Source organism: Acomys minous, assembly GCF_964271855.1.
Source record: "Acomys minous genome assembly, chromosome: 16".
Classification (NCBI taxonomy): Eukaryota; Metazoa; Chordata; class Mammalia; order Rodentia; family Muridae; genus Acomys; species Acomys minous.
In genome coordinates, this window is record NC_140498.1 from 91301814 (window position 1) to 91323175 (window position 21362).

General features: G+C 47.1%; 1 protein-coding gene across 3 annotated transcripts in view; it reads right to left on the minus strand.

The window, feature by feature from the left end:
• The window catches only part of KSR2 (kinase suppressor of ras 2), a gene marked incomplete at its 3' end in the record, with an annotated part of 339518 nt that extends 318411 nt beyond the window's left edge, over nucleotides 1-21107 (minus strand). For all 3 annotated transcript variants that reach the window (XM_084762599.1, XM_084762598.1, XM_084762600.1), the window contains exon 1: nucleotides 20830-21107. In XM_084762599.1, coding sequence (XP_084618725.1) covers nucleotides 20830-21009 — 180 coding nt within the window. In that variant the 5' untranslated portion in view covers nucleotides 21010-21107. The remainder of the gene's footprint in view (nucleotides 1-20829) is intronic.
• Between the last annotated feature and the right edge of the window lie 255 nt (nucleotides 21108-21362).

Here is a 21362-nt window from a genome sequence, read left to right on the forward strand (position 1 = left end):
CACTCAGGAGGCAGAGGCAGGCAGATCTCTGTGAGTTCAAGGCCAGCCTGGTCTACAAAGTGAATTCAGGACAGCCAGGGCTACAAGAGAAACCCTGTCTCAAAAAAAAAGAAAGAAAAGAAAGAGAGAGAGAAGAGAGAGAGAGAGAGAGAGAGAGAGAGAGAGAGAGAGAGAAGAGAGAAATGCCTATAACCCCAGAACATGGGAGGCTAAGATAGGAGGATCAGGGTCATCCTTGGCTACATAGAGAATTTGAGGCTAGCCTGAGCTAAATGAGACCCTGGGGGAAAAAGAAAGGAGGGGAGGAGAGGACGAGGAAATGAGAGAAGTGGAGAGAAGGGAAGAGAGGGAAAGGGGAAAACTATAGAAATGGTTTGGAATATGAAAAGCATTCATGTCTTCAGTCAACTTTCAGGAGGAAAAGACAGGACCACAAAATTTATATCATTTATCATTAAAAAGTCACACACACAAAAAATACACATTTACATGAGGAAATCTTGTAAGCTTCCCTGACAAAGTTGCCTAAAGACTTCATTCATCAGTGGCAGAGTTACAATTGTTCATTTTCTTTTCATCTGGATTCATAACCTGTTTTCTTTCTATGTTAAATGCAGTTTGCCTCAAAAACCACTTTCTCCAAATCTGAGGTCAGGAATTTACACTTTGTGGGTTTGTTTGTTGTTTGGGCTCTTTCAATGTTTTATTCTGTCTGTCTGTCTGTCTGTCTGTCTGTCTGCACGCCTGTGTGTCTGTCTGTCTGGTGTCTGTGTGTCTGTGTGTCTGTCTGGTGTCTGTTTGTGTGTCTGTCTGGTGTGTGTGTCTGTGTGTCTGCCTGTCTGTGTGTCTGCCTGTCTGTGTGTCTGTCTGTCTGTTTGTCTGTCTGTCTGGTGTCTGTGTGTCTGTCTGTCTGGTGTCTGTCTGTCTGGTATCTGTCTGTTTGTGTGTCTGTCTGTCTGTGTGTCTGTCTGTCTGTTTGTCTGGTGTCTGTCTGTTTGTCTGAGTGTCTGTCTGTCTGGTGTCTGTCTGTTTGTGTGTCTGTCTGTCTGGTGTCTGTCTGTTTGTGTGTCTGTCTGTCTGGTGTCTGTCTGGTATCTGTCTGTCTCTGTGTGTCTGCCTGTGTGTGTTTGTGTGTGTGTGTGTGTGTGTGTGTGTGTGTGTGTGTGTGTGTGTCTGTCTGTCTGTCTGTCTGTCTAGTGTCTGTCTGTCTGGTATCTGTCTGTCTCTGTGTGTCTGTGTGTGTGTGTGTGTCTGTCTTTCTATTGTCTGTCTGTCTGGTGTCTGTCTGTGTATCTGTCTGTCTGGTGTCTGTCTGTCTGTGTGTCTGTCTGTCTGTCCGGTGTCTGTCTGTGTGTCTGTGTGTCTGTCTGTCTGGTGTCTGTGTGTCTGGTGTCTGTGTATCTGCCTGTCTGCCTGTCTGTGTGTCTGTCTGCCTGTCTGTCTGTCTGGTGTCTGTCTGTATGTCTGTCTGGTGTGTGTGTCTGTCTATGTGTCTGTCTGTCTGTGTGTCTGTGTGTCTGTCTGTGTGTCTGTCTGTGTGTCTGTCTGTCTGGTGTCTGTGTATCTGTCTGTTAGTCTGTGTGTCTTGTCTGGTATCTGTCTGTCTGTCTGGTGTCTGTCTGTTTGTGTGTCTGTCTGTCTGGTGTCTGTCTGTTTGTGTGTCTGTCTGTCTGGTGTCTGTCTGGTATCTGTCTGTCTCTGTGTGTCTGTCTGTCTGTCTAGTGTCTGTCTGTCTGGTGTCTGTCTGTGTGTTTGTCTGGTGTTTGTCTGTCTGTGTGTGTGTCTGTCTGTCTGCCTGGTATCTGTCTGTGTGTGTGTGTATCTGTCTGTCTGGTGTCTGTCTGTGTGTCTGTTCTCTCCTTCCACCATGAGGTTCTGGGGATCGGACCTGGTTGTCAGGCTCAGCAGCAAGCAGCTTCAGCAGCTGAGCCATATCACTGGCCCGATATGAACATTTTGTAGCTTGAATAGCCCTGCAAAGGCTTCAAGGAATGACCTCATAGAGTCACCATGCACAGCTTCCCAACTGTCTAACAGTCTGATACAGGAAATGATGGTTTTAGAAGAGGAAAACTAGTCTCCAGTTTCCTCCTAAAGTATCCTCACACTGCTAAATAAGAAGCATTAACCGAAGCATTATTCACAACAGCCATAGGAAGGACTTCAATCAAGAGGCTCTTCATTGACCAGTACATAAATAAATCGCATCTGTAAATGCAATGGAATATTATTCACCCATAAAAATGAAGTATTGCTAAACGGTATAGCACAGATGGCCTTTGGGGACATTGTGCAGAATGAAGAAAAGCATATGAGAAAGGCCACATTCTGTTTCATGGATGTGAAATATCCAGATCTGGCAAAATGATAGTGACAGGAAAAAGGTTGACAGATGCCAGGGTGTGGTCAAGGTAACTGGAGCTGACCTCTGTGTCGAGTGGGAGGCTGTGTGTGACAGTTACTAGACACTGGCCCTTCCGCTGTTCCCTTAGTGACAGTTAGGATACTGAACCCTACATGACATACTTTCTACATTTGAGCTTTTCGCAACCTGTGAGAAAATAAAAAGTGGCTGCATCAGTAACGGTAGGAATGGTTTTCAGAGTAAAGAAAGTCACTAGGGATAAGAAAGAAACTTTAAAGTACACTTAAAGAGCATGTCAGAGGCTGAGGGTGTGGCTCAAGGGGTAGCGTGTTGCTTCAAATACACAGATACCTGGGTTTAACATCAGCATATCCCTGTAATCCTAGCACCCAGGAGGTGGAGGCAAGAGAATCAGAGGTTTAAGGTAATCCTTGGCTACATAGATTTAAGGGCAGCCTGGGCTAAATGAGAATTTGTCTCAAAAGAGGCAAAAGTGAGAAGTTCAGTGGGTAAAAGTTTCTGCCTCCAAGCCTGACTGAGTGCCATCCTGGGCCCCACAGGGTGGCAGGAGAAAACTGGCTCCCACAAGTTGTCCTCTGACTTCTACATATACTCTGTGCCCCCTTACCACACACACACACACACACACACCACATACACACACACACATACACACACACACACACACATACACACACACACACACATACACACACACACACACATACACACATACACACATTCAGTCAAGCAATAGGGCAGAAAATAACTTTAAAAAGAGAAATTCAGGGGCTAGAGAGATAGCTCAGTGGTTAAGACCACGGCTTGCTCTTTCACAGGTCTTGAGTTCAATTCCCAGCAACCACATGGTGGCTCACAACTACCTACTATAAGATCTGGTGCCCTCTTCTGATGTGCAAGTGTACATGCAGGCAGAGTACTGTATACATAATAATAAATAAATCTTTTTTAAAACAAGAAATTCATCAAGACATAACCATTCAAAATGTAAAGACTTAAGACAGTGCAAAATACATAAAACTAAGAGGCCTGGAAAGAGATGGGGAAAGATCGTCATACGCATAGGACATCAAGAACAAGTAGAGAGAAAGCAAACAATCCCATCAAAGCCTGGGGCCCAGCTCCCATTCACAGAACACTGCACACATCAACAGCAATGTGCAAGTGCACACAGGCACACTCACCAACACACAGTACATCCAGGGCCATGAACCTTAGGTATCTGAGGGTGGAAGCCATAATAACCATAACTGAACCAAAGCTAGAAAACAACAGCAAAAAGATAACAGGAGACTCCTAAACACTCGGAACTTGGCCACACAGTTCTAGAGATTATATACATCAAGGCCGGGCACAGGGGCGCACGTCTTTAATCCCAGCACTTGGGAGGTAGAGGCAGGTGGGTCTCTGTGAGTTCAAGACCAACCTGGTCTACAGAGTGAGTTCCAGGACAGCCAGGTCTATGTAGAGAGACCTTGCCCCAAAAATAAATTAATTAACAAGCAGGAAAATATGTATCCAAGAAGAAGCCTTAAAACACATTAGGAAATGTTATAAACTGAAGAGCAATTAAAATGGAGGACATGCCGGGCATGGTGGCGCACGCTTTTAATCCCAGCACTCGGGAGGCAGAGGCAGGCAGATCGCTGTGAGTTCAAGGCCAGCCTGGTCAACAACGTGAGTCTAGGACAGCCAGGGCTACCCAGAGAAACCCTGTCTTGAAAACAAACAAACAAACAAACAAACAACAACAACAACAAAGTAGGACATTTAAAAAAATAAAAAAAAGAGGGAGTCATAGTTGACATAGTCCCTAGAGGGAAATTTATAAGATAAATTAAATAATGAAAATGTCTCAAGTGCTCACCTCAAGAAATATAAAAAGAAGGGCAAAGGATAAAAAAGGGATAGAAGAACAGTCAGAACAAGTTTTTCTTTTTTTAATTGGAAGGAAAAAAAGTGATAAATGAAACCAAAACCTGTTTTTTCTGAAAAGAAAACTTAAAATGATAAACTTTTGGCCAGACTGACAAAAATCAAGCACAAAAGAGGAGACATCACTACAGACCCTATAGGCACCAAAAGGATAATAAACGGAAGCTCAATAACTCTCTAGATGCAAACTCAACAATTTAAATAAAACTCACCAACTCCCTGAAAACTACAAGCTACCCAAATTCACTCAAGAATAAATACATAATCTTAACGCTGTTGAAGAAATTTAATTTGGGGACTGAGAGATAGCTGAGAGAATACTCTTCTAGAAGACCCAAGTTGGGTCCCTGACCCCTGTAAAATGGCTCGCAGCTGCCTGTAGCTCCAGCTCCAGGGGACCCAATACCCTCTTCTAGGCCCTATGGTCACACATACGTAAGTGATGTGCATTCACACAGATACAGTCACATAAATGAAATAATAAAAATAAATATCTTAAAGAAGTTTAATTAATTAAAAACCTTTCATGAATACTTTAAAATAAAAGCGTTTTATAGTCCTCCACTCTACCAGCTGAGCCATTAAAGAAAGAGAGGAGGAAAATAAAAGCATTTTAGAGAAAATAAGCAGCTGTTCTAATTGATAAAGAAAATAAACTACATGGCCATACTAATTGATCTAGGAAAAGCATTTGACCAGATGTAAACTCAGAGTGAATCAAGAACAGAAAGGAATGTCTTAATCTTTTAAAGGAAAGGTTAATATACCAAAACAATATATTTTAAATGCCCAAAGAAACATCATTATGGTGGAAAAACTGAGTGTTTTCCCCAAAAGACCGGAAGGAAGCAAGGATGTTCATCCCCACTGCTCCTATTAAACATCACAGTAAAAGTCTTAGCCAGTAAAATAACAAATTTAAAAATAAAACTATCCCTATTTACAGACAGCACAGCTATCTATGTAAAAAAAAATTCCCACAGCATCTATTTTTTTAAATGCTAGCATGTTTATTAAAACGACAAGAAGCAATGTCAACAAAAAGTCACTCACATTTATAGTACTAAACAGAAACAAATACAAATAAAAAATTTCCAAATCATGTCCTTTACCACAGATGCAAGAATAAAATGAAATACTTGGTCAGATTCGTGCAGGATCTATGTGCTGAGAGCCCCACACCTCAGGGTCGTGGTAGCGCTCGCCTCCTTCTTAAAACAAGTAGTTTCACTTCCTCCTAACTCCTCCTCCTCTCTTCTCTTCCCTTTTCCTTCTCCTCCCCTCCTGTTTCTTCCTCAACACTGCTTTGAGTACTTAATTCCTTGCTCTTTCCATCTTAGATTCAGCTTGGTTTTCTCCTGTTTTTAAAGCCCTGCTCCGGAGGTTGGGAAGGTGGCTGAGAACTCCTCCAGGGGACATGGGTCTGACCCCCAGCAATCATAGGGTGGTTCACAACCATCCGAACCTCCAGCTCCAAGAAATCAAACACCCTCTTGACTGCAGGTGCCAGGCCCACATGTGATGCACACACATCCAGGTAGGCAAGACACTCATGCATAAGATTAAACAAATAAATCTACAAAAAGAAAGTTAAAAAAAAAAAAAAGATGAAGCCGGACAGTGGTGGCGCACGCATGTAATCCCAGCACTCAGGGAGAAAGAGGCAGGCGGATCTCTGTGAGTTCCAGGCCAGCTCAAGTCCAGGACAGTCAAGGCTACACAGAGAAACCTTGCCTGGAAAAAAGAAAAGAAAAGAAAAAAGAGAGGAAGGAAGGGAGAAAGAGAGGGGCGGCGCTATCAAGGGGTTGTGGAGAAGGTTCAGTCAGCAAAGGGCTTGCCACACAGATCCCCAGAAATCATCTACAAATGCAGGTACAGCATGAGGAAGAGACAGGAGGATCCCTGGGGTTCACTGTCAGTTTAGCCAAATCACTGAGCTTTACAATCAGTGAGGGACCCTACCTCAGAAAATAAGATGGAGAGTGAGTAAGAAAGGCACCTGTGAAACAACCTCTGGCCTCCACACACACTGGCATACACAGGCATATATACACACACACATATACACACACACACACACACACACACACACACACACACACAATGTGGCAGCACACCACTTACATCACACCCCATTTGTACACATACTTATGTATGCCAATGAAAATTAAATTTTCCTAAAAGAAAAGGCAGCTACTGATAGGCATGAGTAATTGATTCTACAGCCCCAATACAAGAAACAGGTCAGGAGAGGAAGAAATAGTCTTTGGGAGAACAGCACATCCAAAAGGAAGGGGGGGAGGGGCATTCCTTATACAATCTGCAGAAACTGACTTAAAATACATCATAGTTCTAAACACGTGTTATCTAACACAAGACGTTTATGTTCATCAGTCAGGGGGCTCCTTGAGGTCAGGCGGAGCTCTCAGCCAGAGCGCCAAAACCTCCAGTGTGCAAAAAACACAACTCATCATATGCACCTCGTCGGATTCTTAAAGTTCTGTCAGAGACACGATTAAGAGAAAGAAAAAGGCAGTGTGCAGAGTGGGAGGACGGACTCGCAACCCTGTATCTAACCCAGGCTCTTGTTCAGGGTAAATAAAGAACTCTCAAGGAAGCGATCCAATGAAAGAAAAGGCTTTGTTCCGGTTTGCTTTCTGAGGCTCTGATTAAACTCTTGACCAAAAGCAGCTTGGGGAGAAGAGGGCTCATCGGGTCCAAGTTCACAGTTGTCACTGAGGGAAGCCAGGGTAGGAGCTCCCCAGAGGAAAGCGGAGGCAGGAGCTGACGCCGAGCCCACAGAGAACGCTGCTCACCGGTTTGCTTTCTGCCTCTGCTCAGTCTAGGCACCCTCCTACAGATGGTACCCACCCGTTCCTCAACTGGGGTTCCCTCTCCCCAGGTGTGTCAAGTTGACAAGCAATAGCAGCCGTCATGGACTTGAACCTCCATGTTCTCAAAGAGCGTGTGTGGGTGAAGTGATCACACAACGCCTCGGGCATCAGAGGAACACAACTGAAAACCATTACAGTTGATATTAAGTGACAATAAGTGACTGAAAAAAACATAATACCGGGGTCTGGTGAGATGGCTCTGTGGGTAAGGGTACTTGTTGCTGGGCCTGCTGACCTGATTGGAGCCCCAGCACCCACAAATAAGGAAAGAGCTGACTCAAAGACTTGTTCCCTGAACTTCCCACCCTGACACACACAAATGAACAAACAAAAACTTAAGACAAAAACAAACAGTGACCGGAGGCTTGAACGAGAGTGGTCCCCACAGGCGCACACATTTGAATGCTTAGTCATCCGGGAGTGGGTACAACTTGAGAAGGATTAGGAGGCGTGGCCTTGTTGGAGGAAGTGCGTCACTAGGTTTGAGGTTTACAAAAGCCCAAGCCAGGTCCAGTGGCTTTCTCTCTCTCTCTCCCTGCTGCTTGGGGGATCTGGAAACTCCCGGCTACTCCTCCAGCACTGTGTCTGCCTGAATGCCACCATGCTCCCCGCCATGAGGATCCTAGGCCGACGCTCTAAAACCATAAGCAAGCTGAAATCAAATGCTTTCTTTTATAAGAGTTGCCTTGCTCGTGGTGTCTCTTTCCAGCAACAGAACAGTAATTAAGACAGTACCTGTCCCAGAAGCTGGTGACATTGTGGAGTGACATGCCAATAGCCACGCATGCCAATACAGATGCATAGGGTGCAGCCATATTGGAAAACAGCTACCCTATAGTCTGGTCTCTCCACAACTATGTATTTATCCCAGAGAACTTTAAAGTTGAGCTCACATAAAACAATTTCACATGAATGTTAACAATATCTCTGCTTATAGTCACATAAAGATAGAAAACAGATAAAAGCTAGAAATACCCTTTAGTGTTTGAGTGGCTAAGCATGTTGTATCGCGCCCTACAGTGGCATGCTCCTCAGCATCCAAAGGGGAGGGAGGAAGGCTGGGCAGGCAGTTCAGTGGGCAACAAAACTGCCTAAGTGCCATTGGGGCCCTGAGTTTGAATCCCCAGCATGCATGTAAAAAGCTGCGGATGACCCCTTGTGCCTGTGACCCCAGCACTGGCGAGGGGCTGAGAGAGGAGGCTCTCGGGAGCTTGTTCCAGGTTCAGCAAGAAACTCTGCATCAAGGAAACCAGATGGAAAATGACAGAATAGGACACCCAACATCCTCCTCAGGCAGGTCTCCACATGCATGCCGGTGGGTGCACACGCACGCACACGTGTACACACACCCAGCAAGTACTGCCTTGTGCAACCAGGTGGATATGAATTTCACAGGCATCGTGTGAGGGGAAAAAAGCAAACTCAAGAGCAACGTGCCCAGTGATTTTTCAGGCACAGAACACTTTTTAAAAGGAGATGGCCAGCAGTTGCCAGAGGCAGGTGGGGGTGGGAGCCTGGGGGGGGTGGCACCAGGGACTAGCAGAAGGAAGCAGGGAGGGGTTGGTGGGTGGGAGGACTGTGCAGCACTCTAAGCGCGGCAGCTTTTACACGTGTGCCTATGGGTTAAAACTCACAGAAATGAACATGCATCCAGGTGTAGTGGTGTCCACCCGGAGTCCCACTCAGGAGACTGAGACAGGAGGATTCCACAAGTTCAACGTCAGCCTAAAAGATATAGCGAGGAAGGAAGTGAAAGGAGAAAGAGAAGGAGTAAGGGAGAAAAAGGAAAAAAAACATATATACTAAAAAAATATATAAAAAGCATCTGGAACTGAACCCAACATGGCGTCTGAGGGCAAGACCAAGTTATCCAAGCACCTGCTGCACATGAAGTTCCTGTAAGGGGCCAGGACTAGGAAACCAAGAAGCAACGAGGAGGAGCACAGCCAGGGCTACACAGAGAAACCCTGTCTTGAAAAACCAAAAGAAAGAGGAAAAAAGAGAGGGAGGAGAAGGGAGAGATGGAAACACCAGTATTGTCCCACACAAATGTCCCTTACACAACTAATGTTTAAAAGTCTCTAGTCTCAGCCGGGCGTGGTGGCGCACGCCTTTAATCCCAGCACTTGGGAGACAGAGGGAGGTGGATCTCTGTGAGTTCGAGACCAGCCTGGTCTACAAAGTGAGTCCAGGACAGCCAAGGCTACACAGAGAAACCTTGTCTCGAAAAACAAAAACAAAAACAAAACAAAACAAAAAGTTTCTAGTCTTCTCTTCAGAAGGAAAAGACATCAAGATACACATAAATTGACTTTGAAATAGTTACACCAGTATATCTAAAATACTGTCATTTCAGTATGTCTGGTATAAAAACATTACTGAGCTCTTTTCTGTTCTTTGCAGTGTTCTATGAAATTAGGAATCTGAGTGCTGTGAGCACCAACCACAGTGAGTGTGATCTCCGATGGGAGCCCCGGACCACAGAGCACGCAGTGTGACCTCAGGTGGGAGCCCAGAACCACACAGCACACAGTGTGACCTCAGGTGGGAGCCCAGAACCACACAGCACACAGTATGACCTCAGGTGGGAGCCCAGAACCACACAGCACACAGTGTAACCTCAAGTGGGAGCCCAGAACCACACAGCACACAGTGTGACCTCAGGTGGGAGCCCAGAACCACACAGCACACAGTGTAACCTCAAGTGGGAGCCCAGAACCACACAGCACACAGTGTGACCTCAGGTGGGAGCCTAGAACCACACAGCACACAGTGTAACCTCAGGCGGGAGTCCAGAACCACACAGCTCACAGTGTGACCTCAGGCGGGAGTCGGCCACGCCAGTGAGCTTGGGTCTCATGGACTCAACCTCCTCCTGTCCCCCGTCTCTGCGGACACCTTAGGTTGTTTCCATCCATCTACCTTTCAGTCCAAGAACTGTCACCTAAAATCCCTGGAGTCAAACAATACTCTATCACTTCGGTCCTTATTAATCTAGACGCATCGCCTCCAGCCACATCACAAACATGCCCCTGACCTGCAACTGCTCTGGCCTCACCCCTTTCTTTTCTGGGTCAGGCCACTGCTGGAGATGCCAGAACACAGGGGTGACCCTCTACCTGTTCTTTGTCTGTGGCTGCCTTGCCACTGGACAGCTTGGGTCAAATCGACTACTTTAAACCTCCGCAAACTCGCTTGTAAAGCTGGATCGACCACTGTTACGGTCACGACCCACTGGAGAGGCATTCCAAGCTGGAGGAAACCTGCAGGAGAAAATCGCTTTGATTTGCTTCTCCTTCCCCTGTGTGTGTCCCCCCATCCCTCAGCTTCTCCACACCCCTTCCCAGCCACACAGTACCCTCAGTGTCCCCCAGTCTCTGACTACCTCCCCTGTCCCAGCCAGACCCACCCCAGGTAGGAGGATGGGGCAAACAGGGAAATTAGTCTATTCTCACCCCAAAATTTTGAGTGGGAAACTAGAAAACCATTGCTCATTGCAGGGAAACTAGAAAACTCCATAGTAGAAGCTCTTCCAAAAGTCAGAGGGGCGGGGCAGTGAACCCCTCAGAAATAATTTGCCAAACATAATTCTGAGATGCCTCTACAGTGAAGTTGGGGGCTAGAGGAGGCTGGGTGGGAGCGCCCTGTCCTTGGTCAAAGCCAACGAGTAAAAAAAACAAAAAACAAAATATGCATTCATGATGAGGCTATGGGAAGCAGGCCTCTTCTCACACTTTTCATGGAGAGCAATTTGATAAAACATATTAAATAAAAGGTCTAGAAACATTGTGTGACCTTTGACCTAGCAGGTCCCCTTCTAGGAACTGGAGGCAAACCCCAGTCGTAAGGACACCCACCACAGGCTCACTCACATGGGAAATCAGAATGCAAGCACCTCACTAGGGAGCCTCAGTCAGGGATGAGGGACCAGCCCTGGAATAATATGCAGCCACTGATAATAGCACTCACAGGGAGGCAGAGGCAGGCGGATCGCTGTGAGTTCGAGGCCAGCCTGGTCTACAAAGTGAGTCCAGGATAGCCAAGGCTACACAGAGAAACCCTGTCTACAAGCAAACAAACAAACAAACAAAGAAAAAGAAAGAAAAGGGAAGAAAGAAGGAAGGAAGGAAGAAAGAAAGAAAGAAAAGAGCTGAACACTTAAGGGCTGGCAATATGGCTCAGTGGGTAAAAGAGCTCGCCGCCAACCATGGGAATCTGAGTTCAAACCCTGGAGCCCATATAAAGATGGTAAAGAAAAAAAAAAAGATGGTAAAGAAAATCCAAATCCACGAAGTTGTCCTCTGACTTCTGTACATGCACTGTAGCACGCACACCTACACATGGATCACATATACAATTCTAATAACAATAATACATTTTTTTAAATTACACTTTGGACCTGTGGAGCTGGCTCAGCCAGTAAAGCCCTTCTGTGCAAGCATAAGGATCAGATCTGGATTCCTAGCATACACACAAAAGCCAACTGGTGCACTGTAGCCCCAGGTATTGGAGGTCAGAGACATTGAGGATCCTAGCACTAATAGGCCAAACAACCTAGCTAAATGTGTCAGCTCCGGGTCCAGGGAAAGGTGCTACTTTAAAAAAAAAGGCGGAGGGGGGGGGCTGGAGAGATGGCTCAATGGTTAAGAGCACTGCCTGGTCTTCCAAAGGACCCAGGCTCAGTTCCCAGCGACTCCAAGATCTGACACCCTCACATATAAATTAAAATTAAAAAAAAAAAAAAGGTAAAAAGTGACTGAGGAAACACCTCATGTCAACCTCTAGTCTCCATATGCACACACATACACACACACACACACACACACACACACACACACACACACACACACACCAACACCACCTGAATAAGCAGGAAAGACGCACTTGCTGTAGGGAGGGCCTCACAGCTCCAGCCTGCATAAGGGCTGCGGCTTGTTCACCCACCTATCTAGGTGGCAAAACCCAAGCAGGCCAAGCCTGCAGCAACTGCGTGTGCAATCTCTCTGCAAGTCTCTACAGCACCAACATCACCCTCTTGAATCCAACACCAAGGAACCCTCTTCAATTCTTACTCTATTTTTCAACACAAGTCCTGCTGTGTAGGCCAGGCCACAAATCACAGAGACCTGTCGTTTGTCACTGCCCCCCAAGTGCTGAGATTAAGGGCGTGCACCACCACCCCTGGTGTACGGTGCTCTTCGCTCCCCTCCACCATCTCCATAGCCTGTTTCTGGGTACCTCCTCAGCCCACCCCTCTACCCTGCCTCCACTGTCCCAGCAGCATGCCTAGCCCGGCGCACTGTGGAAGTCTGTCTGTCCCTGCTGTTTCCTCAGCACAGAACGCTCTTCCCAGGAGAGGCTGCCCATCAGCTCACTCTCGTACCCCTGTCCTGTGTGCTTCTTTCTGTTGAGTGGTCAGTTTCAGCATCCAGGTGCCTTGAGTAGAATATTTAAATACTTCCCAGGCCTTCCCATCTCCTGGGATACAACACTGCCGCTGCCTCCGCCTGTTGACTCTGGCTTGTCCATGCCCTGTGGCCAGCCAGTGGGTGGGTCGGTCATTTGTCAAGACTGCAAACAAAGGCTAAAGAAGACAGACACTGAGGACTGTCCTCTTGCAATGCTGCCTCTGCTTTGATGGAAGAAATCCAGGTTACCCCTCTCTCTGCAGAGGAAGTGCCTCTCTCTGAGGCAGCTGCGTAAGGTAGCACATCTTGAGTCCTCAAGCCCTAATGGAACACAAGACCCAGGGCAGCTACTGATCTTGAGGTGGTTTTGCCTGTAGGAAAGACATCTGTGCAAATCGTGTGTGTGTGTGTGTGTGTGTGTGTGTGTGTGTGTGTGTGTGAGAGAGAGAGAGAGAGAGAGAGAGAGAGAGAGAGAGAGAGAGAGAGGAGAGGAGGGGGAAGTATAAAAGGTCAACCTCAGGTGTTGTTCCTCAATACTATGCACCTTTTTTTTTTTAGGAGTCTCTTCATTAGCCTGGAGGTCATCAAATACACTACACTGGCCAGAGAGCCCTGGGCATCTGCTTGTCTCATGGTTTGTGGTGCCAGAGACCCCTTGACCTCCACAAACTTAAGGCTTCTCTTCTTCCTGGGCCCACAGCCACTGCAGCACACATGCGCATACATGCACATGTACACACAACATGTACACACACACACACACACACACACACACACACCACACACACACACAATCTTCCCAGGAGGCTGCCACTGCACTCTAGCTCAGGGAGGCAGGCAGATGCCATGAGAGTGACCTCAGGCAAGGAGGCTTTTCAGCATCTCTGGCTGCTCTGCACTCCCTGACCTTCCCAGATACAAACAGTGTTGCTTTGCTACAAGATGAGGGGCTGAAGCCTGGGAGAACAGTGGGTCAGTCATCCCACCTGGAAATGATTCCGTGAGCAAGGAAGCCACCCCACTCTATCCCAGTGTGGCTACCACAGCCCACCCCACTCAACTAACTTTGTAGCAAATCCCACTAGGAAGAGGGAGGGCTGCTCCCCTCTCCCTACGTCCAAGCCGACTACAAAACTCACTCCAACCCACAGAACTCAGTGGAAGCAACTTTGTGCCACTCTGCACTCTCAAGGCCCCTGCAAGTGCTGTCCTTGCTCTCTTGGGACACTAACACCATTAAAAAAAACTCACCCGAACCTCGTCATCCTGTCGCCAACCCCTCGGTCGGCTTCATGTGATCCCATGCGTGAGGCCAGACAAGCCTAGTGACAGAACTGTCACCTGAGCACAGCCCAAGGACTAACGGGAATCTGTGAAATGCTGTCTTACGTGCAGACTCTCCCAAACAGAGGTAAGTCTCACCTCTAGGGAGGAGCTAAGTTTCACCTCTAAAGCCCCCAAACTAAGAAGAAAGAGAGAGAGAGAGAGAGAGAGAGAGAGAGAGAGAGAGAGAGAGGGAACACATATGTACATATATATTATATATATATACTATATGTGTGTATGTATTAAAACAAATAAAAATAAAAGGATGCACCATCGTATGCATGTGAAAATGATATCAAACTCAAAATTCAGGGGCCACAAATAAAGTTTTATTGGGAAGCTTCGCCGCATGCCCACACACCTCATTGTGGCCCGTGCCTGCTACAGGCTATGATAACTCAGCAGGGTGTCTGTGAAACTTGGGGACCACAAAGCCTAACGTATTTCGGGCAAGGCTGGCTAGCTCCTACCATAAACTGCCGTCAGACTTGCTGCCAATCATCTCTCGTCTGTACTCACTCTAAAGATTCTGAAGACATCTGTCTCCTTCTACAAGGAGATGAAAGTGATCAGCATCACACACACACACACACACACACACACACACACACACACACACACACCACACACACCGTGCTAAGTAAGACCCCAGGAACCAGGGACTTAAGCTCACTTCCTGTGACACTCCATCAGGCATGATCTGAGCAAACCAGTCTCTAAGCAGTGCTGTGAGGCCCAGAGAGCCGCAGGGTCCTCCACCCTTTCCATTTCTCAGCCTTTCCTTTCCAAAGCCCTAGCTCCCCAGGCGAGCGGGCCTCCCTGACTGCCTGGCTAAGTTTCCCCAGGTGGATTCTATGGAATAATTCCCCTCCAGGGTGATCCTGAAGAAAGGACAACACCCCAGGCTCTGTCCTCTCCCAGAGCCACAATGTGCACAGACGTCCCGGAGAAGGCGTCGTGCACTGACTCTGTCCCAAACCCCTTCACCACGGAATTTGTTTCATCCACAGAATACTTGTCGAGCATCAGCTTCCAGAACAGAGCTAAGGTCCCACCCAGTCGGGCTTCTACCAAACACACTGAGAAATGCCGCGCAGACTCCTCTTGCTCCCAGCTATCCCCGCGTCATTTACCCCACACCGTCATCTCCTGGCCACCTTCACTGCTAGGGTTCCAATGTGAAGCGTTCCCCTGACGGGCTCATGTGCTTGAACACTTGGTCCCCAATCCCCAGTCAGTGGCACTGTTTTAGAAGGCTGTGGAACATTTAAAACAGTGGTTCTCTAACACCGGGGACCTTCAGTTCAGTTCCTCCTGTTGTGGTGAACCCCCCAACCATAAAATTATTTCATTGCAGCCAAGCAGTGGTGGAGCACACCTTTAATCCCAGCACTCAAGGAGGCACAAGCAGGTGGCTCTCTCTGAGTTCCAGGACAGCAAAGGCTACAGAGAGAAACCCTGTCTGGAAAAACAAAACAAAACAAACAAAAAGAGTTCATTGCTACTTCGTAACTGAAATTTCGCTACTGTTATGAACCCCAAGGTAACTAATCTGATAGGCTTTAGAAGGTGGAGCTTTGTTGATGGAAGCCGTCACTGTGGGGTAAGTCTCGAAGTTTGATGCCTGCCCTGTTTCCTGACTAGGGGTAGCTGTCTAATGTTTCTTTCCCAGTGCTTTCTCATCCTGATGGGCTGGGGCTCTTGTTGTTGCTTTTGAGACAGGGCCTCACTTTGCGACTCTGGCTAGCATGGAACTCACCAGAGAGCCACCTGCCTCTGCCTCCTCAGCGCTAGAATTAAAGACAAGCGCCACCAGCTGGGAGTGGCCGGCGTGAGGAACAGGAATGGGGAGAAAGGAATGGGATTCTACCTCAAGTTCTCCAAGTGGAAAAAGTACAAAAATAAATAAGAATTAAAAATAAAGCGCAATAATAACCCCTTTCCTTTTTAAGTAGTTTTCATCAGTATTCGGTCACGCAAGAAAGTAACTAATATAACCTGCCCTGAGGCTACTGTCTGCTTAGTTCCTGTTTGACACTTTGTTAGTGTCTTTTAAAAGTGGCACCCTTGGTGATCCTTACAACCACCCACTAAGGCAGGAATTGCTATCTTATAATTGTCAATTTGGGTTAAAAATGCTTACATTTGTATTCAAGGTAAAGTAGAACAGGTTGGAAGGCAGCCTGCCTCAAACTGCAAAGCATACGGACTTTCTTCTCCATCAAAACGCCTACCAAGAAACTATGGGGATGCTGTTACTGGTGGATGACCCAACAACGTCCACTGGTACCTTCCCCCATGAAAGCAGAACCTTGATTTTATATTGTTCAGCACAGAGCTCATCCCAGCAAGGAAAATGATGGCTTTCCTACTTCTCTCCAGCCTCCCTTGCAGCTAGAACAGTTGACCCTACTGTGGCCAAGAAATCATAATTGAACATTGCTGATGGGAAAGAGGGTTGCCATGGGGAAAGCATTTGTGTCTGAAACAAAAAATAAATAAATAAATAAAAATAAAAATGAGGGAGCTGGAGAGATGGCTCAGTGGTTAAGAGCGCCGCCTGCTCTTCCAAAGTTCCTGAGTTCAATTCCCAGCAACCACATGGTGGCTAACAACCATCTATAATGTGATCTGATGTCCTCTTCTGCAGCTAGAGCACTCATATACAATAAATAAATAAATTTGAAACAAAATAAAATAAAGAAAGAAAGAAAGAAAAAATGACCCTCCATCCCTCCACACTCACAGCGTCCTCCTCTTTCCTGCCTTGAATGCAGATGTGACCGCTGGAGCTATAAAGGCCATCTTGTGACCATCACAGAAAGGCCATCAGAACTTTCTCTGCTATCTCCCAAAGAAGTGAGTGTTTGGATTTCATTGTCCCTTTGCTGTGATGTCAACATTTCCTCCCTACCCAAGAAGCATGCCTCGTTAAGGCCAAGTTCATGTTAAGTATTTTTGCTTCTTCAGGAACACACACTAATTATCATCAATGTCTTCAGGACGGTCTGTTCAATCTCTTGGCAACCTTGGTACTTGTGAGCAGGGAGTTGTCACCATTAAATAGAAACAACAGAGAACTTGTCTCTCAACATGTGATGCCTTGAGCCACCTTGCCGTTCTGTCTCGCAAGATGGATACAGCCATCAGATGCAGCCCATCGACCTTGGACCAGAACCACAAGCCAAATAAACCACCTAAATATACACATGGGCTGGCAAGATGACTCAGTGAGTAGAAACACTTGCCTTGAAAACCTGAGGACCTGAGTTCAATCCCTGGAAACCCAAAGTAGAATGTGTACTTGTACTCACACGTACAGTACTGAAAATTCAAGATGAGGTTAAAACAAATAAATAGCTAGAACATAACGTTTATGTCCTAATGAATTTGGGGTTCTGTTGTCTTTTTTTTTTTTTTTTTTTTTTTTTTTTGCTATTGGTTGGTTTTGTGTTGTTGTATTTTTTTTTTCCAAGTTCAGGGTGCTGAACAGGATATATTAAGCAAGAACTCCACCACCGAGCTACAACCCAGCCCTCTTTTTCTTTTGTATTTGAGGCACAGTGTCACTATGTGGCCCAGGCTGGCCTCTGATGCTCCAGCCTCCCCTCTCAGCATCCCAAGTGCTAGGATTACAGGTGTGCACCTCCATGCCCAGCTTGGATTAGTCATTCATAAAGCGTCCCTCTCAAAACCTGAGTTGGAAACACAAGGTCCTGGGTTCAACTCCCAGTCCCACCAAGGAAAAATTACACACAGAAACATACTACTTATGAAATGCAGGTTCCTAGGCCCTCTCTCTGATTTCAGAGAAATTGGGAATGTAGCCATAAGATGCTGGGAATCCACTCTTTAGCCAGCACCACCGTGAGGCTTTCCGGTATCAACCTTGATAGCTATTAGGGTTGAAAAGTTGGTGGATGCAAACATGAAGTCTGGCAGGACCATCCCCTTCCCAGTGCTCCTCTCCTGACCCCAGTTCATGGGAATTAGGAAGCTGAAATTGGCAAAATTGCTCCAGAACAGTCCCTGGGCAATATGGACCAAGTGGTTGGTGTATCCTGTGAGAACCTCAGTCTGGGAAGTTTAGAAAAAGATGGATTCTGTATTGTGCTGCCTTGTTTTATGTCAACTTGACACCAGGTTGAGTTAGCTGTGGCGGGGGAAAGGAACCTCAATTGAGAAAATGCCTCCATAACATACTTCCATAAGGCGTTTTCTTCTTCTTCTTCTTCTTCTTCTTCTTCTTCTTCTTCTTCTTCTTCTTCTTCTTCTTCTTCTTTTTGGGGGGGGTTGGTTGGGGTTTTTTGTTTTTGTTTTTGTTTTGTTTTGTTTTGTTTTTGAGACAGAGTCTCTCTGTGCAGCCTTGGCTGTCCTGGACTCTGCAGACCAGGCTGGCCTCCAACTCACATCGATCTGCCTGCCTCTGCTTCCCAGAGTGCTGGGATTAAAGATGTAAGATATTTTCTTAATTGGTGATTGAGGGGGGGAGGGGGCCCAGCCCATTGTGGGTGGGGCCATCCCTGGACTGGTGGTCCTGGGTTCTATAAGAAAGCAGGCTGAAAAAAGAAAGAAAGAAAGAAAGATAGATAGATTGAGCAAGCCATGGCGAGCAAGCCAGTGAGCAGCATCCTCCATGGCCTCTGCACCAGCTCCTGCCTCCAGGTTCCTGCCCAGCTTGACTTCCTGTCCTCACCTCCTTCAAAGATGAACGGGGCTGTGGAAGCATAAGCCAAATCATGCCTCTCCTCAGCAGCTTGCATTTTCAGTGTTTCACCACAGCAATAGTAACCCTAAGACAGCCATGATCCCAACGTCCTGACCAGCACATCAGCACTTCGTCCCCCCAGTTTCAAATATAAAACACTTTGCAGAGAGACAAAACAGAACCAAGTGCCCACTGTTTGTTTGTGTGTTTGCCCAGTGCTAGGGACTGAACTCAAGGCCTTGTGCAAAAGTACTCTACCACTGAGCTCCACCCCAGCCACAGAGTGCTCAGCTGGGTCAATCACCACTCTCCCGGGAGTGGGAGTCAGTGAGTGATCCACAGGATGGAACACCATAGGGAGGAACAGAAGGAAACTTCTAAGCAACTTAAGCTGTTAATACTCAGCCTAACACAGGGGCTCCTGGTGACAGAGAGTGGTGGCCGGGCCGTCAGGGCCTCTCTATGTAAGCTTTCCCAAGTATAGTTCCAAACCAAATCTTTTCTGGGCCCTGTGCAGAGAGAGACCAGGGCTGGGCTAACACATGCTACACTTTTTTTTTTCTTCTAGCCGCAAACGTTAGCCAAGGGCCCCACCACCACCACCACCATCAACTCTGAGACAGGCAATGTCTGCGCCTCCCAACACACGTCCCATGTTAACATTCATCTTATTTCATCCCCAGGATCCTGTTACCACCTGACAGGTGAACACAGACACGTATCTGAGGGTGGCAAGCGCCGAATTAAAATAAACACACGCAAACTCCTCTTCTCCAATGGAAGCTTCTACAGCATACTGACACCCGACCAAATCGAAAACCATGGAGGAGAAGAAACACAAGGCCTGGGAAGCAAATCAGAGAGGCGCATCCATGCAGACTGAAGAAAAAAAGCTTCCAGCTTCAGGAACTCACACGAGTCAAGCCAAGGACCAGCGGGACCGCCAAGCTCCATGATACCCCTAGCCCGGCCAAGCCACCAATAGGGGAACTGACCCTCCTTTGCTCTGAGCTCCACAGCCACCACCACTCCCTGGCAAATGCCAGCTAGTGGGAATTCCCAAATTAAATCACGCAGTGTGGGCAGCTGGGCCATTTTGAGGGACAGAAGGTGGAGGGGCTGAAGAGGCTGACGTTTTTAACAAGGTGAATAGATAACTAGAGGATTTCAGAACACCAGGCCTTTCCCAAAACCCTGAAAGCTTGGGGATGGGGGGGGGAGGGGAGATGGCCTTTGAAGGAAAATAGTTCCTTCCATTTCTTTGTAGTCACTTTGTAGCCATTGCTACCACAGTCTCCCCCCAAAACTGCCTCCAACTCCCCTCAAGTTCTGTTGGAGAGAAGAAAGCTACAGTAACTCCTTCTCCTGGCCCCCTATGCACCAAGTCTCACCCAGATGGCCCAAGAGGACATTCCCACGCCACCTAGTAGTGCAAGAACCACTCCAGGCAACCATAACATTGTTTCTTTTTTACACATTTTGGGCCTGCAACCGACCCCCTTACAGCAAACGGTAGTGTTAGTGTTAGAAACAGGCACTTCCCTGGAGATTTTCCCCCCTCCGGGTGCATCTGGTTTCCTAAGGTGCATATTGGGGAAAAGGTGGATGAGATACAGAGCAAAGGGTTGAGTCTTTCCACTCAGGCAGCCCTGTCCAACCAGCCCAAACCACCTTTGACCACCTGCAGAACGCACAAGGTCACGTGGGTTCCCTGCAGCTCCTTAACGTATCACTCAACACACAAGCCCCCGTGGCATATAAACAAATCCCCAAACAAGAGAGAGGACAGGAATAATAATAATAATAATAATAATAATAATAATAATAATAATAATAATAATAATAATAATAATAATAATAATAATAATAAAAGAACTCCCTCCTCCCACAGGAAAAAAATTAAAATGGCAACAGCTACAATTATTACTGCTACCACCGCCACCCGGCCGGCAGAGCACAGACAACAGCCGCACTGGGAAGGGAAAAGACATCGGCGCTGGTTTTTGCCAGGTGATAAATCATAGCGCATCATTCGTGTCCACCTGCTTTACCCCTTCCCCTCCCCAGGCCCTCCCTCAACAAACGGAATCCCAAAGGGATGGAGACAGACTGGAGCAGGGGAAAGGAAGGAAGAACCCCCCCACCCCCAACCCCAACCCAGGCAACACTTACCTCCAGGGTCCTGATCTCCTTCTGTGTGAGGTCGTTGGAAGCTGCACACTTCGTCCTAAGCCCTTCCAGATTGGAGATGCTCAAGTCGATCATGTTCTGAACCAGCTCGCACTGCTGCAAGGCTTTTTGCAAACTCAGAGGTTGCTGTTCCTCGCTTTTCGTCATGTTTTCCTCATCCATCGCTTGCTTTGCAACCCCCCTTCCCCTCCTCCTCCTCCTCCTCCTCCACCTCCTCCCAGAAAGAAAAAAGGGGGAGGGAGGGAGTGGAGGTAGAGGGAGTCCACCCCCCTACGCCTCTCCAACCACTGCGACTTCTCAGCAGTGTCTCCTGAAGAAACCCAACATCTCACACAAGCTTGAGGGGGTGGGGGTTGGAGGAGGGGACAAGAGCCAAAATTTATTATTATTTTTGGGGGGAGTATCAGGCAGTCTGCATTAGAATGTCCCTCTCTCTCTCTCTCTCTCTCTCCTCTCTCTTTCTCTGTGTCTCTGGTCCCTAAAAAGGGAGAGATGCCCGTTTGTCAGAAGCCAAC